The sequence below is a fragment of the Polypterus senegalus genome, chromosome 5 (assembly GCF_016835505.1).
Source record: "Polypterus senegalus isolate Bchr_013 chromosome 5, ASM1683550v1, whole genome shotgun sequence".
NCBI classification, from domain to species: domain Eukaryota; kingdom Metazoa; phylum Chordata; class Cladistia; order Polypteriformes; family Polypteridae; genus Polypterus; species Polypterus senegalus.
This window is the reverse complement of record NC_053158.1, coordinates 66,325,522-66,351,955: the sequence shown is the minus strand read 5'-3', so window position 1 is coordinate 66,351,955 and position 26,434 is coordinate 66,325,522. Positions and strand designations below refer to the sequence as shown.

General features: G+C 37.2%; 2 protein-coding genes across 4 annotated transcripts in view; both read left to right on the top strand.

Annotated features, from left to right (window-relative positions):
* Nucleotides 1-1,812: 1,812 nt before the first annotated feature.
* LOC120530331 (procathepsin L-like) lies at nucleotides 1,813-12,440 on the top strand. The gene is made up of 7 exons (XM_039754739.1): nucleotides 1,813-2,275; nucleotides 2,566-2,676; nucleotides 6,927-7,103; nucleotides 7,191-7,415; nucleotides 9,896-10,064; nucleotides 10,165-10,267; nucleotides 11,924-12,440. The coding sequence occupies exons 1-7, from the start codon at nucleotides 2,150-2,152 to the stop codon at nucleotides 12,021-12,023; spliced, it is 1,011 nt and encodes a 336-aa protein (XP_039610673.1). The 5' UTR covers nucleotides 1,813-2,149; the 3' UTR covers nucleotides 12,024-12,440.
* Nucleotides 12,441-16,724: 4,284 nt separating this feature from the next.
* Nucleotides 16,725-26,434, top strand: part of ankrd29 (ankyrin repeat domain 29) — a 51,093-nt gene continuing 41,383 nt past the window's right edge. For all 3 annotated transcript variants that reach the window (XR_005633949.1, XR_005633948.1, XM_039754738.1), the window contains exon 1: nucleotides 16,725-17,036. Coding sequence is in view for 1 of the 3 variants with exons in the window: in XM_039754738.1 (XP_039610672.1) it covers nucleotides 17,025-17,036 (12 nt within the window). In the remaining 2 variants the exon portion in view is untranslated. The remainder of the gene's footprint in view (nucleotides 17,037-26,434) is intronic.

The window sequence follows — 26,434 nt, the reverse complement described above, 5'->3', positions numbered from 1 at the left end:
GCTTCTTTTTAATTTCTCACTAAACAAATTAAAGTTCTTCTATTTTCACTACACCATACTGTGAGGTTTGCAGTGTCTAGCTTTTCACCAAATATGCACTTTTTCAGTATAGTATTTTACTTTCTCCTTATTTCTTATTATAATAAATATTTCTGTTTTAAAAAAAAAATACTTTAGGTTTAAATGGAAAAATTTGCTTTTCAGAACTAGATAGATAGATAGATAGATAGATAGATAGATAGATAGATAGATAGATAGATAGATAGATAGGTGTCCCAAAGAGGAAATTTAGCTTGCAAAACATACAACTTTGCAGCTGGAGGTAATGCTAGATAACCTTGATAACTTGGCATGTTGCCACCACAACCCAAACTAAAAAAATGTATGATTGAAGTGCTGCGAAGTACACTTGTATTCATTGATCAATCCATTTGTCTTTTTGAACTTTCTTTTTTATTACAGGTTTGAAAGCCTGACATTACCACAGTAGCATCCTGCATAAGAGGAGAACAAACCCTAAGTGCTCAGTCTCAGGAACATAGGAATATCAAGGATACTGTGCAACATGACACCAATAGTGGTCTAATAAGGATCCAGGCCACCTGTTGGGACATGCAAAGTCTACATCAACCCTATAAAACAGATCATTTATTAAACAAAATTTGGCCCTGAGTGTTGCAAATCAAAAAGCCAGATCAGCCCCAGAGGTTTACGTTCTGTACTTGATATTCATTTGTTCCCCTTCTCTGTGTGGTAGCTGCATTAGACCAAAATTTGGGAACATTTTGTATGTGCTTTTATTCGTATATATATTGTATAGCATTTTGTGAAAATGCCCCTTTCTCAGCAATGATGCAAACAGTGCTATTCTAAATACATTTTATTTGATCACAGAAGAGTGGCACAGTGGTTAATACTGCTGCCTCAGAAGTGTAGTCTTCTGAGGTTTTGAATTCACATTGCCATCCTGGCTCTATTTGAGTGGAATACTCGCATTGACCCCTTTCTGAATATCCAGATTCAGAAAATAAGTAATTAAATGAATGCCTTTACTACTTATTTATAAGGGTTAAATGCGATAAGCATTATGCATTTTGTATGATTCATCAATCTCTTTTCTAACCTATTTAATCTAGTTCAGAATCGTGAGGAGCCATTATATGTCCTAGAGCACTGGCAACAAAACAGGAACCAATCATGAGCAGAATGTCAGTTCATCACAGGGGATTAAGCTTGTTCAGTACAAAAATTACTAAACCTCTTCTGTATATTCAAAATTGTATATGCACAGCTAATTATAAGGAACAGTATCACTTGCAATTGAGAAATACATTTTAATGTACCTTTTAGTGATTGTTAATTTTTCTTTTTTGTGGACACAATGGCAACACATTCAGATTATTTCACCATCATATTGCTTTACCATGTAGTTATTTTCACTGTATAGGAAGAAATAAAAAATCTATAAAATGCCCTGACTGAAAGGTATTCTATATTCTTATATAATAAGAATGGTGTTGCTGTGCTAATGTCTCTAGAGGCACACCCATTAATTACCTGCACCAAGGACAGTACCTAACAGGCATCATTCCACAGCAGATTTATACTGCACCGATAACAATGCCTCTCACCTCCAGTCACTTAAGGATTGTAACCTGTATAGTTTATGCCCAGTGGCAACTGACTCAATAACAATTAACAAAGAGACACAAGGAAAACTTTTTTCACGGAAGGTGTAAGAAAAGTAAATTATAACCGCTTCCCTTGTAGTTGTGTCTAGTCACTCGTCTGTGTGCGAATCAGTATGGTGCAGGGGACTCAATAGCTGGCACAGTTTATAGAACCTGAAGAGATGATCACCCATTTGACCTGAAAATAATTGTCACTGATTCATTTTTAGACAAGACTTTGTCCTTCTGGGTGACAGAAGAGCCAAATGTGAAGAGGAGGCCAGATAAGCTTTTGTATCCTTTTTTCATTTTATAACATTTTAAGAAGACAACTCTTATCATTTCCTTTTTTTAAAACTGGATCTTCGAAGACCTACTGAAGAGGGCTATAGAAGAGAAAATCTTCCATCCATTCATCTATTCTCGCATTTGATGAAATTAACTACTTCTCTGCGATTCTGTTTAGCAGATTTCTGATCATGAAGTTTCTCGTTTTGTGTGCTGTCCTTCTCTGTTGTCTCCACTTCAGTGGTGCTCATGACAGAAATCTGGATTCTGTTTGGAATTACTGGAAAACAAAATTCAAGTCTCACTATCACAAAACGGTAAGCATTATGTAAACATTATGCAAGCTTAAAAGCTTATAGATCAGGAAATGTTGTTTTTATTTTTGGTAGTTAATGTATTAATGAAACAATTAATAATGAAACATATTTAAAAGCTGTCAGAGTTAATAAAAAATGTGCTGGAATTAATTCTAAACAGTAATATTAAAGGATTTGCATTACCTCTGTTTAGGAAGTGTGTCTTTTTTTAATGTCTCCATTTATATGATATAGTTAATGTATTCAGAAAAAAATGTGTACCGGTGATTGTGTTGTGATATTTATTTTAGATGGAGTCAAAGAAGAGAAGTATTTGGGAAAAAAATTTTAATAGAATAAAAGAACACAACAATAAACCCAACATTACATTTAAACTGGGCATGAACCAGTTTGCAGATCTTGTGAGTACCATTATATTTCACTATGTGGAAATTTGCTGTTACCTTACATTTCCTGAGTCTTGTGTTTAAATCTCAACCTGGACATTCTCTGTCTGGACGTTGCACGTTCTCAGTTTTTCTTTTTGGTCTACTTTGCATATCCTAAGGGTATGCATGCTTGGTTACTATGCAACACATAAGTATATTTTCTAATGGACAAACAGCTAATTCAGTGGTGGCTCATATCATGTGCCTAATGCTACAAACCATGAACTGGGTTAAGTAGGTTCAGTAGTGATGGAAGTAAAAATTTCGTATATCTACATTTTATAATATATTTACTTATTTATATTTTTTCCTTCCTTAAGTATTGAGACTTGAAAGCATGAAAATACAGTGGTTAGTACTCCTGGGTTTGAATCATTGTCCATCTAGAGTTTGTAAGTTCTCTCAATATCTGTCTTTAGATGATCCTCAAACACATGCAGTTTAGTTTAACTGTTACCTATAAATTGGCACAAATCTAGGTTAAGCATTGGAAACTTACACTATACATTCAATTAAACTATAAGTTCTTCTCTCATAAAAAGGTTTTTTTTGTGCTGTACATTTCTAGCATTTATCATCCCCATTTTGCCTTTGCCAGCACACCTCATGATAATATACTCTGTGTTACTCTAGCAGGAAATAGCCTTTAAACTGTAGCCTGATATTAATTCTAGATGGATTTTCTGAATCACTTTTGGGCTCATAAAGAGCACCCTAAAATACGATATGCCAGCTGATTAGCATGCCGAATTGCAGTGTCTAGAACTTCTGCATACCTGAGCCGAACTGTTTGGTTTAATGTAGTAGTAGTAAGGGTCCAGACTGTTTATAAAGGATTAACTCTCCTACCAACATTTACTTTGGGGAACAAAACTTTACTCCTGCCCATCCAGTATAAATTCTCCCCTGTCTGTATAGTATATGTCATCCCTGGCAGCTCCTGTTTCCCCACTCTGACATAGTGAGCGGTTCTCCTTTCACCACTGTGGGTTTCCTACATGTACAGTCCATGAAAAGGTCTTAGCCTGTCCTGTGCCACTTTAGTGTGTTTTTTACTAGTGGCAGGATGTCTTCAGTCAGTAAACTGATTTATTATTGCCTTGAGGAGCAGTACATTTCTCTAAAAAGCTGCCTTTCTCGTTTGCCCATATTTGCTTTGCTCTAGTGCTGTAAGTGGCCCGCAGAGTTGATGCTAATGCAGTATAAAGTAACGCGTTCCTATGGTCTATTTACATTTTCAATTAATTTGTAAATGTCACAAAAGTCTTAAATGGCAGGTATTCCATTTCACAAAAAGATTTGCACTGCATATCCACACTATTTTCATGCAGGTTTAGAGTACATTCAATATTACAATGCTGTCACATCACATGTTTACATGATAGTTCATTTTACTTTAGCATTGTCTTGAGATCAACTTTGTCTTTATTAATAAATAAAGATTCAGAGTTTCATTTTTCAGCTTTAGAATGCATTGAAGAAATATGATTAACGGAGTGAAGTCAACTTAGATGTGTATAATAGTGAATTAGGTTTACAGATGCAAAAAAGTTTTCAATGAAATGAAAATGCTTTAAGCTTCATGTTTCATAAATGTAGCACTGTATTCTGACATGCAGTTCAATTGTTTTGTGAAATCTCCTTAACACTCCTCTAAAAACAGAGAAGTCTGTTTACAAATAGTTATTTGAATCTTTACGTCAGTTGTTAAGGAATGGTAACTAGTTCATGTACATAATGTAAATGATTTCTTTTTGATCACCACATGACTTTTTGGTATTCTAAAAAGCACCAAGATGGGAGAGACACAGAGAAAGTGACATATTGATGATATTATATCGTAAACACTACAGGTAGATGGACCCACCAGATCAGTAAGTGTTTTTATCTACTGGTCAATAACTTAGCAATAACACTAATTATACTGCAAAAATGCATCTATTACTCATATGTAACAAGATGTTAACAAAGGCATCTGTTGGTCTTCATAACATCTATAAAACACCAGTAGATTGATTATTTATCTCTGTACAGTTTGACATATTCACATGACGTTTGGATACCCAGAAATTTCAAGTGTCCCTGATGTTGTTCTTGGATCACTCGCCATACATCATAAATTTTCAGTTGGGAATTTTGCAGTCATTTTTGAATATACATGTATGTACATATATGATAAACAGTTCAACTTTGTAGTTAAATGTAGTTTTTTTCCAGCTGAAACATCTAAAGGTAAATGCCTTTTTTTCCCCGTAGTGATTTTGGAAAGGCCATTCATGTTTTTTTGACTATTGCAATGCTCTGTATGTTAGTATTGACACGTGCAACTAGTCCAGAACACTGCTGCTCACCTACATACAGGCTCTCTCCAGCACAACCATATCTTACCAATACTGAACTTGCTCTATTAGCTTCTGGTCTGCTACAGAACTGATTTTAAAATCTTGTTACTTGTTTTTAAATGTATGAATGGAATGTAACCCTCTTACCTTTTGGAACCTCATCATGAATAAACATCAACAAGACCTCTGCAGACTACTAGCCAGATGCTCATAGTGGTGCCAAGGTCGAGGTTTAAGCAACGCGGCCTCCTCTGTTTGGAACAACTTACTTTATTATACTAGGTCTGCCCTGACACTAGCTACTTTTAGGTTATTATTAATGACCTGTTTTTTTTTGATGGTCTTTGACTCTGTACGAGGTTAAATTTTATGGCTTTATATATTGGTTCATGTACATTCATATTTATGAGTAAGCATGTGTGGGGGTATTTTGGGTATATCTTTTATGAATGGTTTGTCACTATCGTGGCTTTGTTATGTGTATATATGTTTTAAATGTTTCTTTAATATTATCTTCTATAGCACTTTCGTTATGTTTAGGCTTTTTTAAATGTGCTTTATAAATAAAGATTGACTTGACTAAAATTACTTATTAATATGAAGGATTCACAGGTCTTGTACTAAATATGTAACATCAAGAGAAATGTGTCTTTGTTAAACCACCTTAGATCACTCCAAAGTGAAGTTTTGTTAGTAGGTCAAATTGCAAAGATGAATAAACACTTTACTAATGCTTTGTAAGTGTTATGAAGACCCAAAGAAGCGTTTGTTGAGATCTTCTTACCTAATAGTAAATGAGTAATACATGCATTTTTTCACTACCTAAACTAATGTGTTACTGAGATAATTTTAAAATCTATGGACTTCATGCTTGTAAAAATTTGACTGGTTAAATCAGGTTTATTTTTTTCATTATGATTTATTTTTTATTATTTTTTTTGTAAACTAAAAGCCTTTATTTGGTGGTTCTAATATATGAAGTGACACTTGGCAGATGTAAGTCATGTAGTTTACATGTTTAACTGTTGAATTCACATTCATTGTTATTGGTAATTTTCTTCTTATTAAAATATTGAAAGAACATTTGGGTTTCAGTCTTGGTACTTATTAGTATAGGTTTGGAGAATAAACTAAAAGGAAGGTAATTAGTAATGCGATTATTCTTCTCAGCAAGGAATGAGAGAAATAACTCCATTGTAATTTGAGTGATTTAATTATTTATTTATAAGGGATTACTTTCTTTGAATAATTATAACCAACTTTGATGACAAGACTCAAACCTGATGGCATTTATATCCATATTTTTGATTTAGCTTCGCTTACGAAAAAATATCAGCATAGGGACACTTACTGTTCACAGTAGACTTTAAAAAGTTTCAGTTAAAAAACTGAAAAAGAAATACAATAAAATGCACCCTGAATGTTGATGTGGGTGGCACGGTGGCGCAGTGGTAGCGCTGCTGCCTCGCAGTTAGGAGACCGGTTCGCTTCCGGGTCCTCCCTGCGTGGAGTTTGCATGTTCTCCCTGTGTCTGCGTGGGTTTGCTCCGGGCGCTTCGGTTTCCTCCCACAATCCAAAGACATGCCGGTTAGGTGGATTGGCGATTCTAAATTGGCCCTAGTGTGTGCTTGGTGTGTGGGTGTGTTTGTGTGTGTCCTGTGGTGGGTTGGCACCCTGCCCAGGATTGGTTCCTGCCTTGTGCCCTGTGTTGGCTGGGATTGGCTCCAGCAGACCCCGTGACCCTGTATTCGGATTCAGCGGGTTAGGAAATGGATGGATGGATGAATGTTGATGTGAACATTTGACATTGACAGTGTTCAACTTTAATTCTTTTATTTGTAAAAAGCATACATTGACAGTCTAAACTAAATTGTTTTGTAGAGCAATGACGAATATAATGATCAAATACTGCGTGAACTACCAAAGAGAAGCATCAGGAAAAAAAGAAGCACCGGTGGTACAGCAGACGTAAATAATCTACATACAAATGCCATGCTTCTGAATCTGAGCAGCATTGACTACCGATCCAGGGGTTATGTTACACCAGTGAAAGATCAGGTTAGGCTTACATCTTGCTTACTAATATATTTCATGAAGATGATTTTTCATTTTAAAGAAAAATAAATTTTTTAATTCCTGTAATAGGGCAGATGCGGATCTTGCTGGGCATTTAGCACCACAGGAGCTATTGAAGGGCAGCTCTTCAAGAAGACTGGTCAGTTGGTATCCCTAAGTGAGCAGAACCTGGTGGATTGCTCCAAGACATTTGGAACATATGGATGCCAAGGAGCATGGATGGGCTATGCCTACAAGTATGTGCTATCCAAAGGAGGTATCGCGTCTTCAGCTGTATATCCCTACAATGGCATGGTAAACGTCTATATTATTGAAAATAAATGTCTGCAACTGGCAATAAAATAATCACAGACAAAGTGATAAAAATGTACGCAAATGACAGGAGGCCATTCAGTCCATCAGGCTTTTGTCATTCAGATGATCATGCTCTTTTGGCTAGTTAAGTTCATTCATCTCATTATCTAAACTTTTTAAAAGTTGTTTAAGGTTTCTACTTCAACTGACCATCTCAGTAATTTATTCCAGATCCACAGTGCTGGCAAGATTCCAGAATAAATGTACCTTTCATTAATTGCCACTGGTGTCCTTGAGTATGTGATTTACCACTGAACTGATTTATTCATTTTAATGTTGCCTTTGAAAACGTTTAAGTCCTGAATTAGGACCCCACACATTCTTCTCTGGTTGGGACTAACCGGATTTAATCTGCATAGCCTTTAAGGTTATGTCCATACTATTACATTTTTGTTTAAAAATAGAGCTATTACTCTTCATTTCATCCACACTACCCCAGTGTTTTTTATCCCTAAAAAAGGAAACTTTGAAAAGGCTCTCCAGAACCTTATATTTCTGAAAATGCTGGCTCAGCATTGCAGTGTGTATGGATGAAAACAGAGTGTTTTGGAAATGCAGATTCTAATCAGGCAGTAATTAGTTTGTGCCTATTATGATTATACTGTATTAGATTAGCAGGATGATTAGATCCTGCTCGTTATATTTTTTTCAGTATATTTGCTCACCTTATACTCACGTGCTATTTTCAATAACACCTCATCATCAGTTCAGGCAAAACAACTTGTTTTTTATGTACTTCATATTTGTGTAAACACAAAATGAAAATTAACATCTAGCATGAAGGACACTTCTTCCTGTTTCTATCAATGCACGCATGTCCAGTGTAGGTGAACAACTACACTGTATTTGTTTTTGGTCGCTTTAGTGTGGCCAGAGAAATTATTGGAAACAATGTGAAAACACTAATGTGGACAGAGATTGTTTCCTTTTAAAAACACCATTTTTAATTGAAAATGCAGTAGTTTGGACAAACTCTTGAGTCATGCCATGATTTGTGTCTATGTCAGCGCTATTTTCTGTGCTACAAGCAGTGGTGTTGACCCTGAAGTGAGCAGGCCAAGATATGAACTTAAAACTTGGGGGCTGTGAGGGCCAGCACTTGTTTATCACAGCTATCCAGTAAAGTAAAGCCATCCATGATGCATTTTCAAACCAGCTTAATTCAATTAAGGGTTCTGTGTCCAAGTCTTTCATTGTAATATTGGGTGCAAGGCCAGAACAAACCCTGAACTGAAGTCTAATCAATCACAAAACTCGATTACACACACAGCCAGGATCACTTACAAGGACCCACACACACTTGGGGAGAACATGCACACAGACAATGACTGAACTAGGATTTCATCCCAGAACTCTGGGAGTTGTGAAGCAGCAGCACTAACCAGTGCAAACGTCAGGCCACCCTTAAAATCAAACAATTAGTTAAAACACTTTGCCTTGTAGAATTTTCATGAGCACTAGAGATGATGCAAAAAAAGAAACTGTCACAGGTTTTATAATAAATTTAAAATGTTCAATATACCTTTAGCATGCTGGAGTAGCTCAATGTATAATGACATAATGCTATGCTATTCTCACTTTTCACCAATCCCAGTATTCCTAATTACATTCATTATTTTTTCTGTACAAACTGTAGCTCCATGTAAAACTGAAGCAGAGTAAGAAATGAATGGATAAAAAGACAAATATATAGTAGCTTAGAAAAAGTGTTTGAGTTCTTTAATTTGTTTCTAGTCTCATGTTTTACTTGATCAGCTCTGCAATGGAGTGGCTACTCATCCAAGACTGGTTCTTGTCCTGCACCTAATGCCTTTTGACAGGCTTGTGTGACCCTAAAAAACTTGGTTTTGGTAGTGGATGGATGTTTATGGTCATAAAATGATACAAAGTACTTTTTAAATTTCATTTTAACCTTCTAAAGTTTTTTGGGTTTTTTAAAGAATAAGGAGAAAGCATTGTATACAAACACAATGATATTTCACACTGCAACACAATAGTATGTTGGAATTCCCAGAAGGACAATAAAGAATATTTGGTCACACTTTAATTTATATCTCCACTGTAAATGCGCTATTAACAGGCTATAACTATAATACTACTAATAATTAAGACACTTGAAATATGTTAATGTCATTTTTTTTTATTACGTTGAAAGACTTACATCTTAGACTTTTAAAGTTGCTTCTACTGGATAATAAAGTGTTACCAAAAACATTATAGATATACTCAGTCTTAGAAAATTGAGCTAACTTATAAACTTGGTAAATTATAAGCATACAGTATTTCAAGCTTTCATATTACCTAAAATATTCACTCTGCATTGCTCAGTTCTTTCATGGTACTTTCGTTATAAATGTGATTTAGCCCATTCTGACTCAGGAGTTTTTCTTCACGTTTTCAATTTTTCATTTTTTTCATAGGATAACCAAACCTGCCTTTATAATGTAAAAATGAAAGCGGCTTCAATCACAAACTACATGTTTCTTCCTAGTGGAAACTTGCAAGCACTGGCTGACGCTGTGGCAACCATTGGACCCATCACAGTAACAGTTGATGCCAGCCTCATGAGCTTCCAGTTTTACAAATCAGGTTTGTTTAAACATGTTAAAACCTTGCAGCCTCCACAATTAAGAAAAGTAAAGGCTGATTCTTTATTAGAAATGCTAACTCTGTTACTTCAAATTTATAGGAATTTATAATGACCCAGCCTGCAATACTAAAATAAATCATGCTGTACTTCTTGTTGGATATGGATCAGAGGCTGACCAGAACTACTGGATTATTAAAAACAGGTGAACGGGCCTGCCACATTTTTCAGATTGGGGATAACAATTTCAAAGATTCTGTCATTCATACAGTGCCTATATAAACCATTCACCCCCTTAGAAGTTTCTATACCTTATTGTTATATAAAATCAAATCACAGTGGATTTAATTTGGCTTTTTGACTCTGCTCAACAGAAAAAAATAATGCCAAAGTGAAAACAAATCTCTGCAATATTGTCTAAATTAATTACAAAATAAAACACAAAATAGTTTATCGCAAAAGTATTTGCCCCTTCAAGTCAGTATTAGTAGATGCATCCTTAGCAGTTAAGTCTGTGCACACAGGATTTACACATTTGGTCACTGAAATATCCCCCGATTATTCTTTGCTGTTTATGCTCTGTCAGGTTGCATGGGGGTCATAATGCAATAGCCTTTTTCAAATCCAGCCACAAATTCTTAATTGGGCTAAAAGCTGACCACTCCAGGATATTAACATTGCTGCTTTTAAGCCATTCCAGTGTAGCTTTTGCTTGCTGAAAAACAAATCATCTCCCAAGGCACAGGTTTCATGCAGACTGTGTCAGGTATTGTTCCAGGATATTTTGCTGCATTCTTTTTACCCTATTCCAGGGTCTGCTGCAAAGAAGAATCCCCACAGCATGATGCAGCCACCACAATGTTTCATGATGGGGATGGCATGTTTTTGATAATGTACAATGTTTGGCATAGTTTGATGGTTAAAAAAGCTCAATTTTGGTCTTATATGAATATAATTTCTTTCAGCTGACTTCAGTTTCTCAGGTGCCTTCTGGCAAAATCATAGTGCCTTTTTTTAACAGTGGCTTTTAATTTGCCACTTAACATGAGGAATAGCTGCTGCCTACATGGTCTCTCTAGTATCAGCCATTGTACCTGTAAGTCTTTTAGAGTTTTAAGCCTCTTGGTGGCCTCCTTCATACATTTTCTTCTTGAACGATTACCTAGTTTTTGTGGTCGGCCTACTCTAGACAGCTTTACAGCTGTGTCATACTTTCTTGTTTTTTAATGGATGGTTTCACAGGACTAGAAGGGATATTCCATGACTTGGATATTTTCTTGTCTCCATCCCCTGCCTTGTACTTTTCAATCACCTTTTCACGGGGTTGCTTGGAGTGTTGTTTTGTCTTCATTGTGCAGGATAGGACACACTACTAACCACCACAAGTTGGACCTTGAGATAAGGGGCATTTATACTACCATCAATTAAAACCCCTTGACTACAGACAGTTGATCTCCATTAAACCAATTATATGACTTTTAAAATGAATTCACTGTACTAGTGATGATTTAGGTCTGTCATATTTAATGGGTGAATACTTATGTGATTAATTATTTTGTGTTTCACATTTTAATTAATTTACATCACGTTGAAGAGATCAGTTTTTACTTGAACATTAAGGAGTCTAGCTCCGTTGATTTGTTGATGGGTAAATGGGTGTGTGGTAGTTTATGTAATGTGCTAATTGGTAAATTTTGTACTCTACACTATGTAAACTTTCCATTATTATGTTACTGTTACTTCAGCTCTTCCTCCTTATTTGCCTATTTCTTTAGGCCTTAAATTCACAATTTCATGTACACTCAGTTCTCTGTATTTATCTTAACCTTTTTTAAGTAATTTTTTTTCTTTTGGTTTTCAGTTGGGGCACACAGTGGGGAGAAAATGGTTACATGAGGATGGCCAGGACAACAACAAATTACTGTGGAATTGCCAGCTACACTCTGTTCCCTGTGATGTGATTGTCAAGGATAAATTAAATGGCAAAACTATGAGGCTTTAAGAGCACAAACAAGATGCAGTAGTTTAGCTCTTGTCCTTTGTAAAGAATTAGTTCAGCCATAGGTGTACAAGTATCAGATACATGTTTAGGTACATCGATAGAGCTCCAATGAAGCTACAATATACATGGCTGGACTGTATGATACAGGGTATTTTAGATAATCATGTAGATGGGATTGTTATTTGGTTAATAATGTCATTGAACCTGCAGAAAATTAAATCTAAGCAAGTAAAAGGTATTTATATCATGATATTATATCTTGTTTTTGCTTACTGTAGGAATTATCGACTTATCAAAAAGTTTGTATTTATGATTATTTACCTTACTTGAAGAAATCTTGTCAAGTAAATTTTGCTTACACCATTGGCAGATTTTTCTATTTTGATAAATAAAAGCAAAACAACACCCATTTAAAGTTTTTGGTCTAGTTTTTGCATATGCTTTTTTGCAGTGAAGTTCACTTGTAGGATTTACACAAACCAAGCAGAAGAATTTTTAACATCAAATTTATTTCCCTAGAAATATGATTATTGGTTCATTGTGTAAAATGGTGATTATTTAGTCATGTTGAAAAATAAAATTACAAAAAACCCCAACAAGTCCAAAGATGCTGAGCCCTTTGCTCATTAGCACATAGATTTGTACTGCTGTAAAGTTGATTTATTTCTTTTTGTATTTTTGAACCCATGTGTCTGAGCTTTATATAATAATGGGGGGATTTATATCCTTGAAATGTTGTTGTTAGCAATCTAAAGAAGCATTCCCCAATAATAAGTTTCCAAGCAGAAAATAAATGTAACACTTATAAATAATATTCTGGGTTTTTTTCTAAGATATTATGAAACCACTTCAACTCCATCACTTTCATTTTTCAAGTATTCTTATTAGATATTTGGCAAACAACTGTATCCAAAGTTATAAAATTATGAAACATTACAATTGTTTATTCATTTTTTTTACATTTTAAAGGCCACAGTGAATCAAAGGGAGGGAATTAAATAGAAGAATAGCAATTCAGCCTAGCAAAGCTCACCAGTACTATCTACTTAATTTCTCCAAAATAAGATTTTAAAGTCTTACTCTCTATCACACTACTTGGTAATTTGTTTTATGTATCTAAAGTTCTCTGTGAGAAGAGAAAAAAAAACTTTCTAGTATTCCTGCAAAATTTACCTTTATCAGGCTTTCATCTGGGTCCCTGCACTCCTGTTGAAGAATTCATTTTAAAGTAATTGTTGGGACCCACTATACAAATTCTTTTCATAATTTTGAAAACTTTAGTTATATCACCTCTTTATCTGCAATTGCTTAAAATGAAAAAGTTCAGCTCCTTTAGTCTTTCCAAACTGGTCATACTTTTTAGTCCTGGAATCAGCCTGGTCTCTCTTTGGGCTCTTCTAGTGCTGCTATGTATTTTTTGTAGAATGGAGGCCCGAAACTGAACACAGTACTCGTAGTGTTGCCTCTTCAGTGTGTTATATAATTTAAGCATGACTTTCTTTGCCTTGTACTACACACGTCATGTGATATAACTTAGCATCCTATTAGCCTTCTTAATGGCTTGTGTACTTTGACTAATTTAGTGATGACTCCATTACAACTTCCATGCCCTTCTCTTTAGGGATCATTCAAGTTTCAGACCTTCCACTGCATATTTAAATCTAAAATTGCTACTTCCTATATGTTATTAACTTAAATTTACTTACATAAAATTTAATTCACTACAAATCAGCCCACACCTGTATTCTCTGTAGGTTCCACCGTGATCATCTTGTTATTTATATTTCTAGCCACATCATTTGTGTATGAGGAACACCACTTTTAATATCACCTATTTCTGATAAGGTTCCTGTCACTAGAAACAAATATAAAAATGTGAAGAAAACAGAGACCACACTGCAAAAAATTAAATCTAAGCAAGTGGAAAGTATTTGCATCATGATGTTAAACCTTGTTTTCCTTATTGTAAAAATTATTGACTTATTAAAGAATTTGTATTTATGATTATTTAGCTTACTTTAAGAATAATTGCCAAGTAGATTTTTCTTACCTCATTGGCAGATCTTTTTTTGCTAAATAAAAGCAAAACAACTCCCATTTAAATTTGTTTTGTCTAGTTTTTTGCAGTGTAAGGACAGAGGCTTGATAAACCATAACACCTTCCAGCTTATACTGTATATGACTGCCTTTGTTTAGGAAAATGGCCTTGATACTCTTCTGTGCCTTGTCTGCTTTCTACACTACTACACAACGTGTTTATGCTTTGGCATCTGAGGCAGTCTGCTTTTGACTTTATCATACTTAGCTCAGAGCCAACCATCCTCTGTTACATGTTCTTTTTGATTTGCTCTAGTGCTATTATGTCCTCCAGTAAGAAAGAAAAAAACTAAAACTGCTTAACATTGTTCTGAATGTTAGCTAGTATCTTAATAGCCTTAATTACATTTTTATACTGACTACTTGTGTACTATGTGTTAAGTCTTTAAATTTTGTTAAATTATTTTTCTAGCATAATACTATAAATGTATCTCAATATGTTCTTGTTTATCATGTCACCAGAGAGAGGCAACATATTGCATGTTGGCAGGACATGCAAGTAAGAATTTTAGTATATGTTGTACACATCATAATATTATTACTACTACTACTATTAAGGTGTGTCTCAAAGTTCAGCACTTATTAGGGGCATAGGTCCCATCACAGTTGATAAACTGGGGAGTCCCCCATGGCATTTTCCAGTAGTTGAATTTTTACTCAGTTGTCCATGAATGTCAAAATGCAGTACTGGAGGAAGAAAGTCATAGGGTCATTTTGAATGTATGGGAACAATGGACACTGGCCGCAGCCCCAGGAGTATAAGGGCTCATGATGTTTCTGATGCCTATGTATGTTTCTGTTTTGCTATCAAAACAGGGTCCCCAGTGCACTACTTTGCCCAGGGGTCTATGATGCTGGTAAGACGGCCCTGAGAAGGGCTGGTCTCTCAAACATCAGAAGCTGGAAGCTTAAGCCCATTGGACAGGTTGGGGATTTCCTCAAAGATCAAGGGACTGGACATTTAAAATCAGGAGCTAAAGCCCTGGAAGCACCCCTAATGATACTACTACTACTACTACTAATACTGTATATGTCATGAATGGAGACCCACCTCAGTCATTCAAATATGGTCTGAGGCATCACATTAATCCAAGAAATGTATGATCTTTTCTGTGCCCCCAATGCTGTATTTCTAACCTGGTAAAAATAAGACTGCACAAGTCAAAACTTAATTTTAATCTGAAAATGCCCCCTACAGTGTTAGCCCATGGCCAAGCACTAGAAGCCACTGCCGTAACATACTTCAAATTTTGTTTAGCACAAATGATCCAAAAATGAAAACCTCAGGATACACCTATAAGAAACTGCATGCCAGCCACTTACTGTACTAATATCAGCAATACATTACAGACAATGTGCTATAAATACTTTGTGGTGACCATACATCCTCACAAAAACATATGACATGACTTCTGTTAAACTGATGCATATGTTACAGGGGTCTATTTAAGTGCTGCACTGGCAGAAAAAGCATCCCAAGGGCTCATGTATTGTTTTTTGAAGTATTGAACTTGAAATATGGCTATCTAGGTGTGCACATGTAAGCCTATTTATTTGCAGAAGTGCACATGCTGATTTGCCACAATGGTTATATTGCAAATTACACCATTTATTCAGCATGCAGCTAATTTTTCTCATACATAATAGTTTCTTACAATGAATGCCATCAAACTTGCAGAACTGGCAGTTTACATGACTTCCAGGATGTCTCACAGTAAAGCAGTGAAAAGGACAAGACCGGATTAAAACCTTTAGAGGCCCTAAGCACTTAGAAGATTTTGGTGACCCTTTATACTGTATATCTAATTCAAAATATAAACAATGATAAACTGAAAATTAAAATTGTGTTTTTCAAAATAAAACAAAACTTACAGTAAGATAAAAAATAATGTTTATTTTGCAGTTTTCCACCATAAGGTCCATGGTAAATCCATGGCCATCTTAACAGCATCATAGGCCACAAGGCAAAGTAGTGCGCTGGGGCCCCTGCTTTGATAGCAAAACAGAAATATACATAGGCATCAGAAACATTGTGGGCCCCGGACCAAGATCCATTGTGCCCTGGCTAAATTTAACAATGGAAAATATCTGTGGTGCTTTCTTCCCTTGATGCCCTAAGCATGTGTTTATTTTGGTTAATAGTTAATCTAGCCCTGGATAGGGACTGAAATTCAACCTCTGTGGTCCTATGGCAAATGTCGCCTCTAGACTGGTCCATAATGCCCGATACACTTGGCCAAAACGATACATGGACAAACTATACCGGTTTAATCTTGTGAAAATCGGTAGCGCAGTATGTCTGTATATTTTGTCTTATTGTGTATTTTAAATTAATGGTGTAGTGTGCGGCATTTTTTCATTCGGTTGGTACAGAATGGATTTCTTTTTCTTATTTTCAATATGTGCTACTGTGTGCAAAAGTATCCTAAAAGGTAGTTATATGCCTGTTCAGTTTCTGTGGTGTCTTGAGAGAGAGTGTGTGTGTGTGTTCATCTGTCTTGGAGACTTTGCTCGAGACTTTGCTCGGTGCATCCGCATGCTGTTTCATCGCACCATAGAACATACGTGCAATCTTGAATTCAGCTCTACACTCACACTGCATTCACTGCTGGGGATCTTGTTATCCCGCAGAGCAGCGCAGCCCAGCAGAGCCCAGCCCAGCCTAGATCACGCAGTCGCCGACTCGGAGTCGAGAGCCCTGCGCACCCTTAGCTGGCAGCGTACGGAGATCGGCGCGGCTCACTGCGGACCCCGTCAGACCCAGTCAGACTTGCATGGATCGACAAAGCAGCCCGCTGCTACAGGAACAACACCGCGCCGCCCACACTGACACCCGCCGGATCTTCTGAGACATGCACTTGCCATGTCATTCAAGGTACTGTACTGTTGAAGCAGCGTGCTGCTGCTGCGGTCTTTTCTTCCCCTTGTAGGCGCGTCCGAGCTCTCAATATTGGTATTTGCAGGTATCGGGAGTCGTTCGTAAGATTGGGGTGCACTGTAAAAAACATAAACGGGATTCCTGCAGACGTGGCGTTGTTGATGCGCTGTTCGCTTTTAGGTGCTGAAGTCGGCCTGACCTTCAGGCAATTGGCGTAAAATAAGTCACAGTTTGTTTTAAGCAAAAAAGAAAATAATCAGATTTGTATCGTAACCTTGATATGAGTTTAAACACATTACATACTAATCAAACAAGTTAGATAAGCAGCTAATCGATATAACACACTGGATATGTATATATGAGTGCTGAGAATATATTTATTCATTCGTTCATTTTCAATAGCATGATTACAATGGGCCGAGGTCCCATCCCAACAGCATCGGGAACAAGGCAGGAGCCAACCTAGCGCATACATACGCACACTCACACACATGCACTCATTAATGCAGGAATAATATAATTCGCTCAGTCAAAATAACCTTGTCTTTTCGCTGTGGATGAAAGTGGCCAATCTTTTGGAGCTGTGAGTCAGCTGCTACTGCACCACCACCTATAATACAATATAATAGAAAGTAGTATCTCACTAATATGTACTGGCAGTTTCTCGCCCTGCAGTCAGTATGTAATACTACATACTGTGATGCAGTGCTATATAATATAATATAATATAATATAATATAATATAATATAATATAATATAATATAATATAATATAATATAATATCCCAGTGATTCAGAACTAGGTGATTGTGCTTAAAATTGATAAATAGATGGATTGAATATTAAAGGGCAGGGTTAGTGCAGTGTCACACTGATCAGTAATGCTGTCTCACATTTACAGCAAACCGGGCTCAATTTTCACCTTAGTAACTGCATTTTTCTTTTCTATGTCAGTGTGATGCTTTTCTGGATATTCTGGTTTTCTACAACATCCTAAATATATATGACAAACAATTAATGCTATATTGGCTCTGGATATGTGTATGGGTGTACCTTATTACATGTCTGACGCCCTTATTTAAGGCAACTTAGAACATTTAAGACACAATTGGTTGCATTTTTTTTGCATTTCTCTTTGCAACACAGGCAGGTGAAGTGACTTGCTCCTGATCACGCAATGTCATTAGTGGAATCTGAACCCACAACCTCAGGGTTTGAAGTCCAAAGCATTAATCACTGTGTCACCGTTCCAATATGTATAAATATATAAATAAGTCTGGTCATGGATTGGCATTCTGCCCCAAGTAGTTTGGTGTCTAACTGGTAATGCTGTTTGGATAAGCACCAGTATTCTGTGAACATATAGTAAAAAGTACATTAAGGCCATAAATGGTTGCAATCTCTCAAAGCCTGGGTCAGATATAGGCTAGATGTTTTCCTTATTCCTGTTGTTTGCTTTTGTTTTTATAACCTGCCTTGGTGCTCATGTATCCTAAGTGATGAATATGTTATAATTAGTTAGGTTATGCCCAAGAGCTTTAACTTGTACAAAGAGCTCTGCAGTGTACTGTTGTTCATAGACCTGTTGAGTTGCAAGGACAACAGGCTCCAATTGGGGGAGTTTTGACTTGGTATTCCCCATCAAAGGACAGGCCTGTCCCCAAAGTGTTTCTGTAGGGATTCTTGGTTGGAAGTATTATGGGCTGAGGGCTTAGAAGAGATTCTCAGTCAGAAGAAAATTGAACTTGGAGTCAGAAGTTGAGTTGGACGATGGTTCAGCTGGTTAAAGGAAGAGGGTCCAGAATTGTGGAGAAGAAGATACACGAAGTGAATACGAGAGTGTTTTTTGTTCATACAGTGATGAGTTAAATGTATAGGGCATTTTACCTGGAAGGCAGGGGATTAAGACCTGTCAGTAATGTTAATATGGGGGCAGTAGATTTATTATTTTCTTTTTGTTATTTTATATTTCGAGGTCTCCCATTATATATGACTTTATAACATTATATTAATAAATGATCTTTTATTATATTTTTTACTCTTCTTGAGATTATTTAGTTTCATAAACTGCACATGAGCAGGTATGACTTCACATAAAATTCATTAAAGTTCTATGTTGCCACACAATAAAATATCCATCCATCCATCCTCCAACCCACTATATACTAACTACAGGGTCACGGGGGTCTGCTGGAGCCAATCCCAGCCAACACAGGGCGCAAGACAGGAACAAATCCCCAGGCAGGGTGCCAGGGCACTGCATGGCACACACCCACACACCAAGCATACACTAGTGACAATTTAGGATTGCCAATACACCTAACCTGCATGTCTTTGGACTGTGGGAGGAAAACCACGCAGACACAGGGAGAACATGCAAACTCCATGCAGGGAGGACCCGGGAAGCGAACCCGGGTCGCCTAACTGCGAGGCAGCAGCACTACCACTGTGTCACCCACAATAAAATATGGATAATAAAAATATTAAATCAACAACAAAGTGTTAACCCGAGAAGAACGCAAGGTGTTTGAAATAGTTTTCTGTATAAAATGCCTAAAGCGTTCTCTTAATATTTAACTGTAATTCAATCTATGACAAAAGAAAAAAGAGAAGGATTAAACATAATTACTATTCATAGCTATGACTGACATGGATTTGTTGTGCTGGTTTTGTATGTTAATGCATAGCTTTTGTATGTCATTCAGCGGTCATCCACCCTGTTGAGTGTGTATGTTCTTTTTGTGTCTGTGTGCGAGATATAATACAATATACTTTTAAATGCACTCAAGACAGATGTACAAATTAAATTAAATAAGCATTGACAAGTAAGTGGTAAACCAACCAAATAGATAACATTTATAATTTCTTTATCTATATATATAAAATTCTTTTCGCGTTTGAAACGGAAATTACGTATGACCACAGAACACATTATAATGCACTCATGTTTAAAACGGAAATTATGTATGACCACAACAATCAGGTTACACAGAGAAAGGGAGACAGAAGCAGATTGAGAGAGAAGGCTCGCAGGCTCGCTGATCAACGTATATGACAATCACAATTGAGGGCCTCACAAACACCCGAACAACGTGCTGAACAGAATTGAATTCGATGGATGCAGTATTCACAGGCTACCACGTCATACAGGCGTCAGGGTCTGTATATGGAGGGATTCGATTATAACATTGAAGAAGATTATTGCCTACATCCAAAAGTTACAATTGGAGTAATGGACATCATGTGTGAGTACTGCCAAGCACAGAGGATTAAATTTGAATCACGTGGGATGTTTTGTTCAGACGGCATTAATGCTGTTGCCTCATGAGGGCCACACATTTCTCCCATCCACTCAGTGAGCGAAGCCACTGGGTAATCTTCTAGTACTGTAATAAAGTTTAAACTGTGGTGGGATGGAATGGTAGTGCTGTGCGGCTTCATGGCTCTATAGTTCTGGGTTTGAATCCTGGGTCAGTCACCATCAGTGTGGAGTTTGCACGTTCTCTTCAATTTTTTTCCAGATACTCTGTTTTAATCTCCTATATCCCAAACATATGATTGTTCAGTTAGGTGGCAACTGTAATTCAGCTGTGTGTATTTTGTGATACAGCGACATTCCACTTAGAGTTGTTTTCTAATTTGCATTTGATGTTACCAGGCTCCTGTAACCCTAAACTGAATAAGCATGTTAGAAAATTGGAATGGAAGTAAATAAGATAAATGAACCAAACACAAAGTACATCGAATGAATGCTTATGTTTCTAGAATAAATAATGGCAATTTCTGCGGTGGGTTGGCACCCTGCCTTGTGCCCTGTGTTGGCTGGGATTGGCTCCAGCAGACCCCCGTGACCCTGTGTTCGGATTCAGCAGGTTGGAAAATGGATGGATGGATAATGGTCATTTTAGCATCAATGACTTTGCAAAGAATTTTAATGGAACAGTAATATTATGGTGGGCATGGATCACTAATTGACTGTTCTGCTGTAGCTTGTGTGTTTTTTATGCTATAACAAAATATACACTCAATGAACAAATTATTAGGGACATCTATATACCTGTTTATCCATGCAGTTGTCAAATCATCAGCAAATCATTTGGCAGCAGAGCAATACATAAAATTATGCAGATGCAGGTTAGAAGCTAGTGAATGTCCATATCAAACACAAGAATGGGAAAAAATACAATTTCAGTTATCAACAATGGCATTGATGCTGGTGTCAGACAGGCCCGTGTGAGTATTTTCATGACTGTTGCTGATCTCCTGAGATTTTCATACATAACATCTCTAAAGTTCACTCAGAATGGTGGGAGAAACAAAACAACATCCAGTGAGTATCAGTTCTGCAAACATAAATGATTTGTTGTTGAGAAAGGTCAGGGGAGAATGGCCAGACTGGTTTCTCACATATCCACTCTGTACAGCTACGGTGCATTGAATACATTAAACCTTGAGACGGATGGGCTACAATAGAAAGAAACTGCATTGTGCTCTACTCCCGTCAGCCAAGAACAGAGCTGAGGCTTGAATAGGCACAAGTTCACCCAAACTGGACATTTAAAGACTGGAAAAATGTAACCTGGTGTGATGAATCTTAATTTCAACTTACTGTATACACACTATCACACACATGTGCCTGGGAGACAGTTTACAGGCTCGAATAATGTTAATTCACAGCCAGACCAGAGGTTGGCACTGTCATCTAATGCTTTCTCCTCTTGCCCCTCTGCAGACCAGCCAAAGAACCTGCTAATCAATGACCTCATTTCCGGTCCATGAAACACCCCCACCAATGAAATCATTTCTGGTCTCCAGAACACTCCTACAGATGACATTGAATTCCAGTTTTGGCCTCCTCTGAACCCTCCTCTTCCTGCTGCCACCATATTTATATCTCAGAGCCATCTATGTTAGTTAGTTCTGTTTTGGACTCCTGTCTGCCTTCCTTTTTCAACCGGTTTTAAGTATATGTAGTGGCCATCCCCGAACCTTTCTGAAACTCTACTGTCCTTATTACAATACAGAAGGTTTGGATAGAATTTAGCACCAACAACATTAATCTACACGCCTAACCTGCTATATGTCAGTAGCCTGGTTGTGGTGGTAGAATGTTTCCTTGGCACATTTTGGACTGGTTAAAAACATATTTGAGTATTGTTGCTGACCATGCAAATGCATTCATGATGGCAAATTACCCACGTTCTAATGGCTACTTCGTGACATCCAGGTCAGCTCCACTCTCCACTCTCCCTTCTTGCTTCTGGGGGCCTCTTTAAACCTCTATAGTCATGAATCGAAATGAGCCAGGCAAATGAGGACATGCACATTCAGCAAGTGGTCGGTGCATATGTTTGGCACTTGAGCTTTTATTTCTAATCCTCAAACGAACAAAGTGCCCAATAGTTCAGTGCTACAGTACATACATTAAACAGTCAATAAATAAAAATCCAATAAAACAGTGCAGCTGATGGAGGTTAAAACAATAAAATAAATGAATATCCATTAAAAATGAGGTTAAAATCACGAGGCAGGAAACATTCATAAAAACTCAGTCCCCAGTGCATCCTTTCTAAAATCTGATGTCTACTCTGCTTACACCATACAGGATCATGCAGCAGAGGAGATGTCCAATCGACAGGCACAGCCAATTTTTCCTTTCAGGCTCGGGTTACTGCTGTCACTGTGGACTTACAGCAATGTGCCATGCCTAACCTCAACCTCTCCTTACTCCCTCATTTCCCAATGTCACTACTCGGTCTTATGCGGAAGACCCCTATGAGCATCAGGCCACTCCAGCTACCCCAAAACAAAATGCTCAGTTGGAGTGCCACTCATCATCCCCCTTGAGCATCAGCTCTATGCTCCTCCTAGGGGCTCTCCTGCCATCTGCCTGCCTCTTCTCCTCTGAACCCTGGCATGTCCCAAACCCATCTGCGTTCTCCCATCCATAACTCCCTTGGTGTCTCTTTTCTTTGACAGTAAGTTCAGTGTTTATCAGTAGCCTTTCCAGTCACTGGATCTAAACCCAACAGAGCTCCATCAGGGTTAGAATAGGAGATTTCCTGCTGGAATGTGCAGCTGCCAAATGTACAGAAACTGCAAGATTGAATCATGTCAGCACTGACCAGAATCTCAAAGGAATGCTTCTAACATCTCGTGGAATCCATGCTACGAAGGTACCCAATGTATGTATGTAAAATACAAAGCTGAGCGACTCACTCACTCATTGATGTGCTCATGAACAAAACCTCTATTTCCCGCTTAGCCAAAAAGAATAAAATTTGCCAGGATGGTACACCTAGGAGAGTAGGTATCCACTAACAAAAGTCATTTTGACAAAATTTGGGGGTAAAAAAAACCCACAATAGGAAAACTAAATACCCCAAAATTTCAAAAAATATGATTTGATTGAAATTTGTTGACATTGTAGAAAAATCAAAATTAGCCAACAAGGGTGTTTGTTGATATTTGTCATAAATAATGTTCTAGCAAAGGGAATATTCCAATGCACCACATGCCTCGTATCACCACAGCACTGACAGCAATCTCACAGGGAAATGGGGTATGCCAGTTAATGTAAATGAAAGCTGTCTGCAGAAGCGAAGTGAAAGGAGTAAATGTGGCATTTCACAAATGATTGCCAGGCGCTGTGACTGCTGAGCATATTCAGCTTCACACAACTGATTCAGTAAGAAAGGTATTTAATATATATTTACCCTCCCACCCTCTTGCTCTTCTCTGCAGCCTTATTCAACTGCTGAAGTGGGGACAACAATTCTCATCAGCCAGCCATTCACAATGTTTTAAAAAGAATATCAACAAATACTACATGTTAATAAAGGGAGTAACTGCTGCATTCTTTTTCCTCAACTACTTAACAATTTTATTGTTTCCTTGGATTACAGCATTTATCTTCGAGCAGTGTTTCTTAACCTTTGTGGCCTTGCAGCCCAGGTTTACCCTTTTAAGTTCCTTGACAACCCACAGACAGCCTTTGAAGAGGAATATGTTTCCCCCATTCATGAATCAAGCATGATTAGAAAAGCAGAGGAAGTGGGTTCTGTTTGGTGAAACAAGCACATAAGCACTGTTAAAAACAGAAAAATATCACACAGTGTTGTTGATGACTTTGGCAGACCGGGGGTGTCACATGTGACAATAAATCTAAGATAAATTGATTACACTACTTTTTTTTTTTTATCAGTACATAGCCTCACATTTTTAAAAAATCCAGCACTGTTGTCCACTTGCATATCGCCATTACATTGGTAATACTAATTGACAATCAGCTTATAGCGCTTTTTGAAATTAAAAAAACAAAAAGGAAATTAAACAAAAAAAAAAATGCAAATTAAATGATGGAGCCAAGCCACAACTCAACAGAGAGAAGTGCAATTTCTTTTTATAGCTGATGGAGATGCTGTCTTTTAGAATGTAATAAGAAGAGAATAGTATGGTGCTTTTGTTATTAAAAGTATTTAGTATTTAGTTTTTTTGTTGGTAAAGATTTATTCAAACACACTGTATTCTGAGGCAGGACTAATTTTAGGCTTTCATGCTAAAGGATAGTTGAGATCAACTTTAAATCACTTTTGTAACATTACTGAATACCGCTTTAAAACTGAGTTTAGCTGGCATCTCTTTCACACTAACACCACCAAGGACTGCATGTAGCATGTTGAACAGTAAGCAGTAAGTGATCTATTTATTTTAGTCAATGATAAAAAAAATACAAATATTTTATAGAGAAAAGTACTTAGTTACGGAGTACTTCTGGTACATCTGATTAACCAATGGCACTATAACTGAGACCCAATGACTAAAAACATTTCCCGAGAGAAGTCAGGCAACAGAGCTAGTATTAATATATATTGCTCCTAATTATTTGCTCAGTGAGTCTATATATATTTTATTTAATGACTTCTTTTTAGGCGGCACGGTGGCGCAGTGGGTAGCACTGCTGCCTCACAGTTAGGGGACCCGCGTTCGCTTCCCAGGTCCTCCCTGAGTGGAGTTTGCATGTTCTCCCCGTATCTGCATGGGGGTACTCTGGTTTCCTCCCACAGTCCAAAGACTAGGTGCACTGGCGATTCTAAATTGTCCCTAGTGTGTACTTGGTGTGTGTGTGTGTGTGTCTGCGGTGGGCTGGTGCCCTGTCTGGGGTTTGTTTCCTACCTTGCGCCCTGTGTTGGCTAGGATTGGCTCCAGCAGACCTCCGTGACCCTGTAATTTGGATATAGTGGGTTGGATAATGGATGGACGTCTTTTCAACTGGGTGCAGTGTTTATTAGTTCTGCAGCCTAACAGCTTCAGAGTCTGAGGTCTCAACCCCTACCTATTGCCTGTGTGGAGTGCACATGTTCTCCCCATGTCCTGGGGGACATTTCTGCATTACTCTGGTTTTCCTACCACATCTCAAAGATGTATGTTAAATTACGTAGTGATTCTCTCTTTTTTTTTGCATTTTATTGATTTTATTAAAATAAAATAACATTCCATACAAACAGGCCAAGTTTTACAAAACTAGGTTAAAAAAATTAACCCCCACCCATGAGAAAGAGAGCTGGGCAAACACAGTAAAACTTTAAACTAATAAAAATAACTAAATAGGTAAATTGATAAATTAATAAAAATAAATAAAATAAAAAAGAGGGGAGGGAATCTGCTTCCTCAATTACAGTAAATGCTTATTCTAAAAAGTTATTGATTAGATCCTGCCAGGTTTTGAAAAAGATTTGCACAGATCCTCTAAGTGAGAAGTTGATTTTTTCCAGTTTCAAATAGTATATAACATCAGTTACCCACTGACTTAAAAGAGGAGAGTTAGGATTCTTCCAGTTCAGCAAGATAAGTCTACGTACATTAATGAAGTAAACACAATCACAGTTTGTTTGTCCTTCTCCTCTTTAAGTCCATCTGGAAGAACACCAAACACAGCTGTTAGTGGATTAGGAGGGATTGTGACAGCAAGGCTGTCTGATAGGCATTTAAAGATTTTGGTCCAGAATGATGTTAATTTGGTGCACACCTAAAACGTGACCCAATGAGACAGGAACTTGATTACAACGTTCACAGGTTGGAAACAATTTAAATGAAACAGATGTGCTCGATATATAATTTTAAGTTGAATAATTGTATGCTTTGCACATATGGAGCTCTAAATTACCTAGTGATTCTCAACTGGTCCTGTTTGCATTAGTGTGCCCTGTCCAGTGTTGGCCCCCACATGGCTACCCATACGTATTCTAGCTCTCTGTGACTTTAAACTGGATAAAATGTACCTGATAGGAAATAAACAGTTCTAAATAGGTTCTCTGTGAGTGTGATTTTGTGATGTAATTTTACTTCATTTTTTATGTTCTCTTTTTATTGAGGCTAGAGGATTTGTCAGTAGA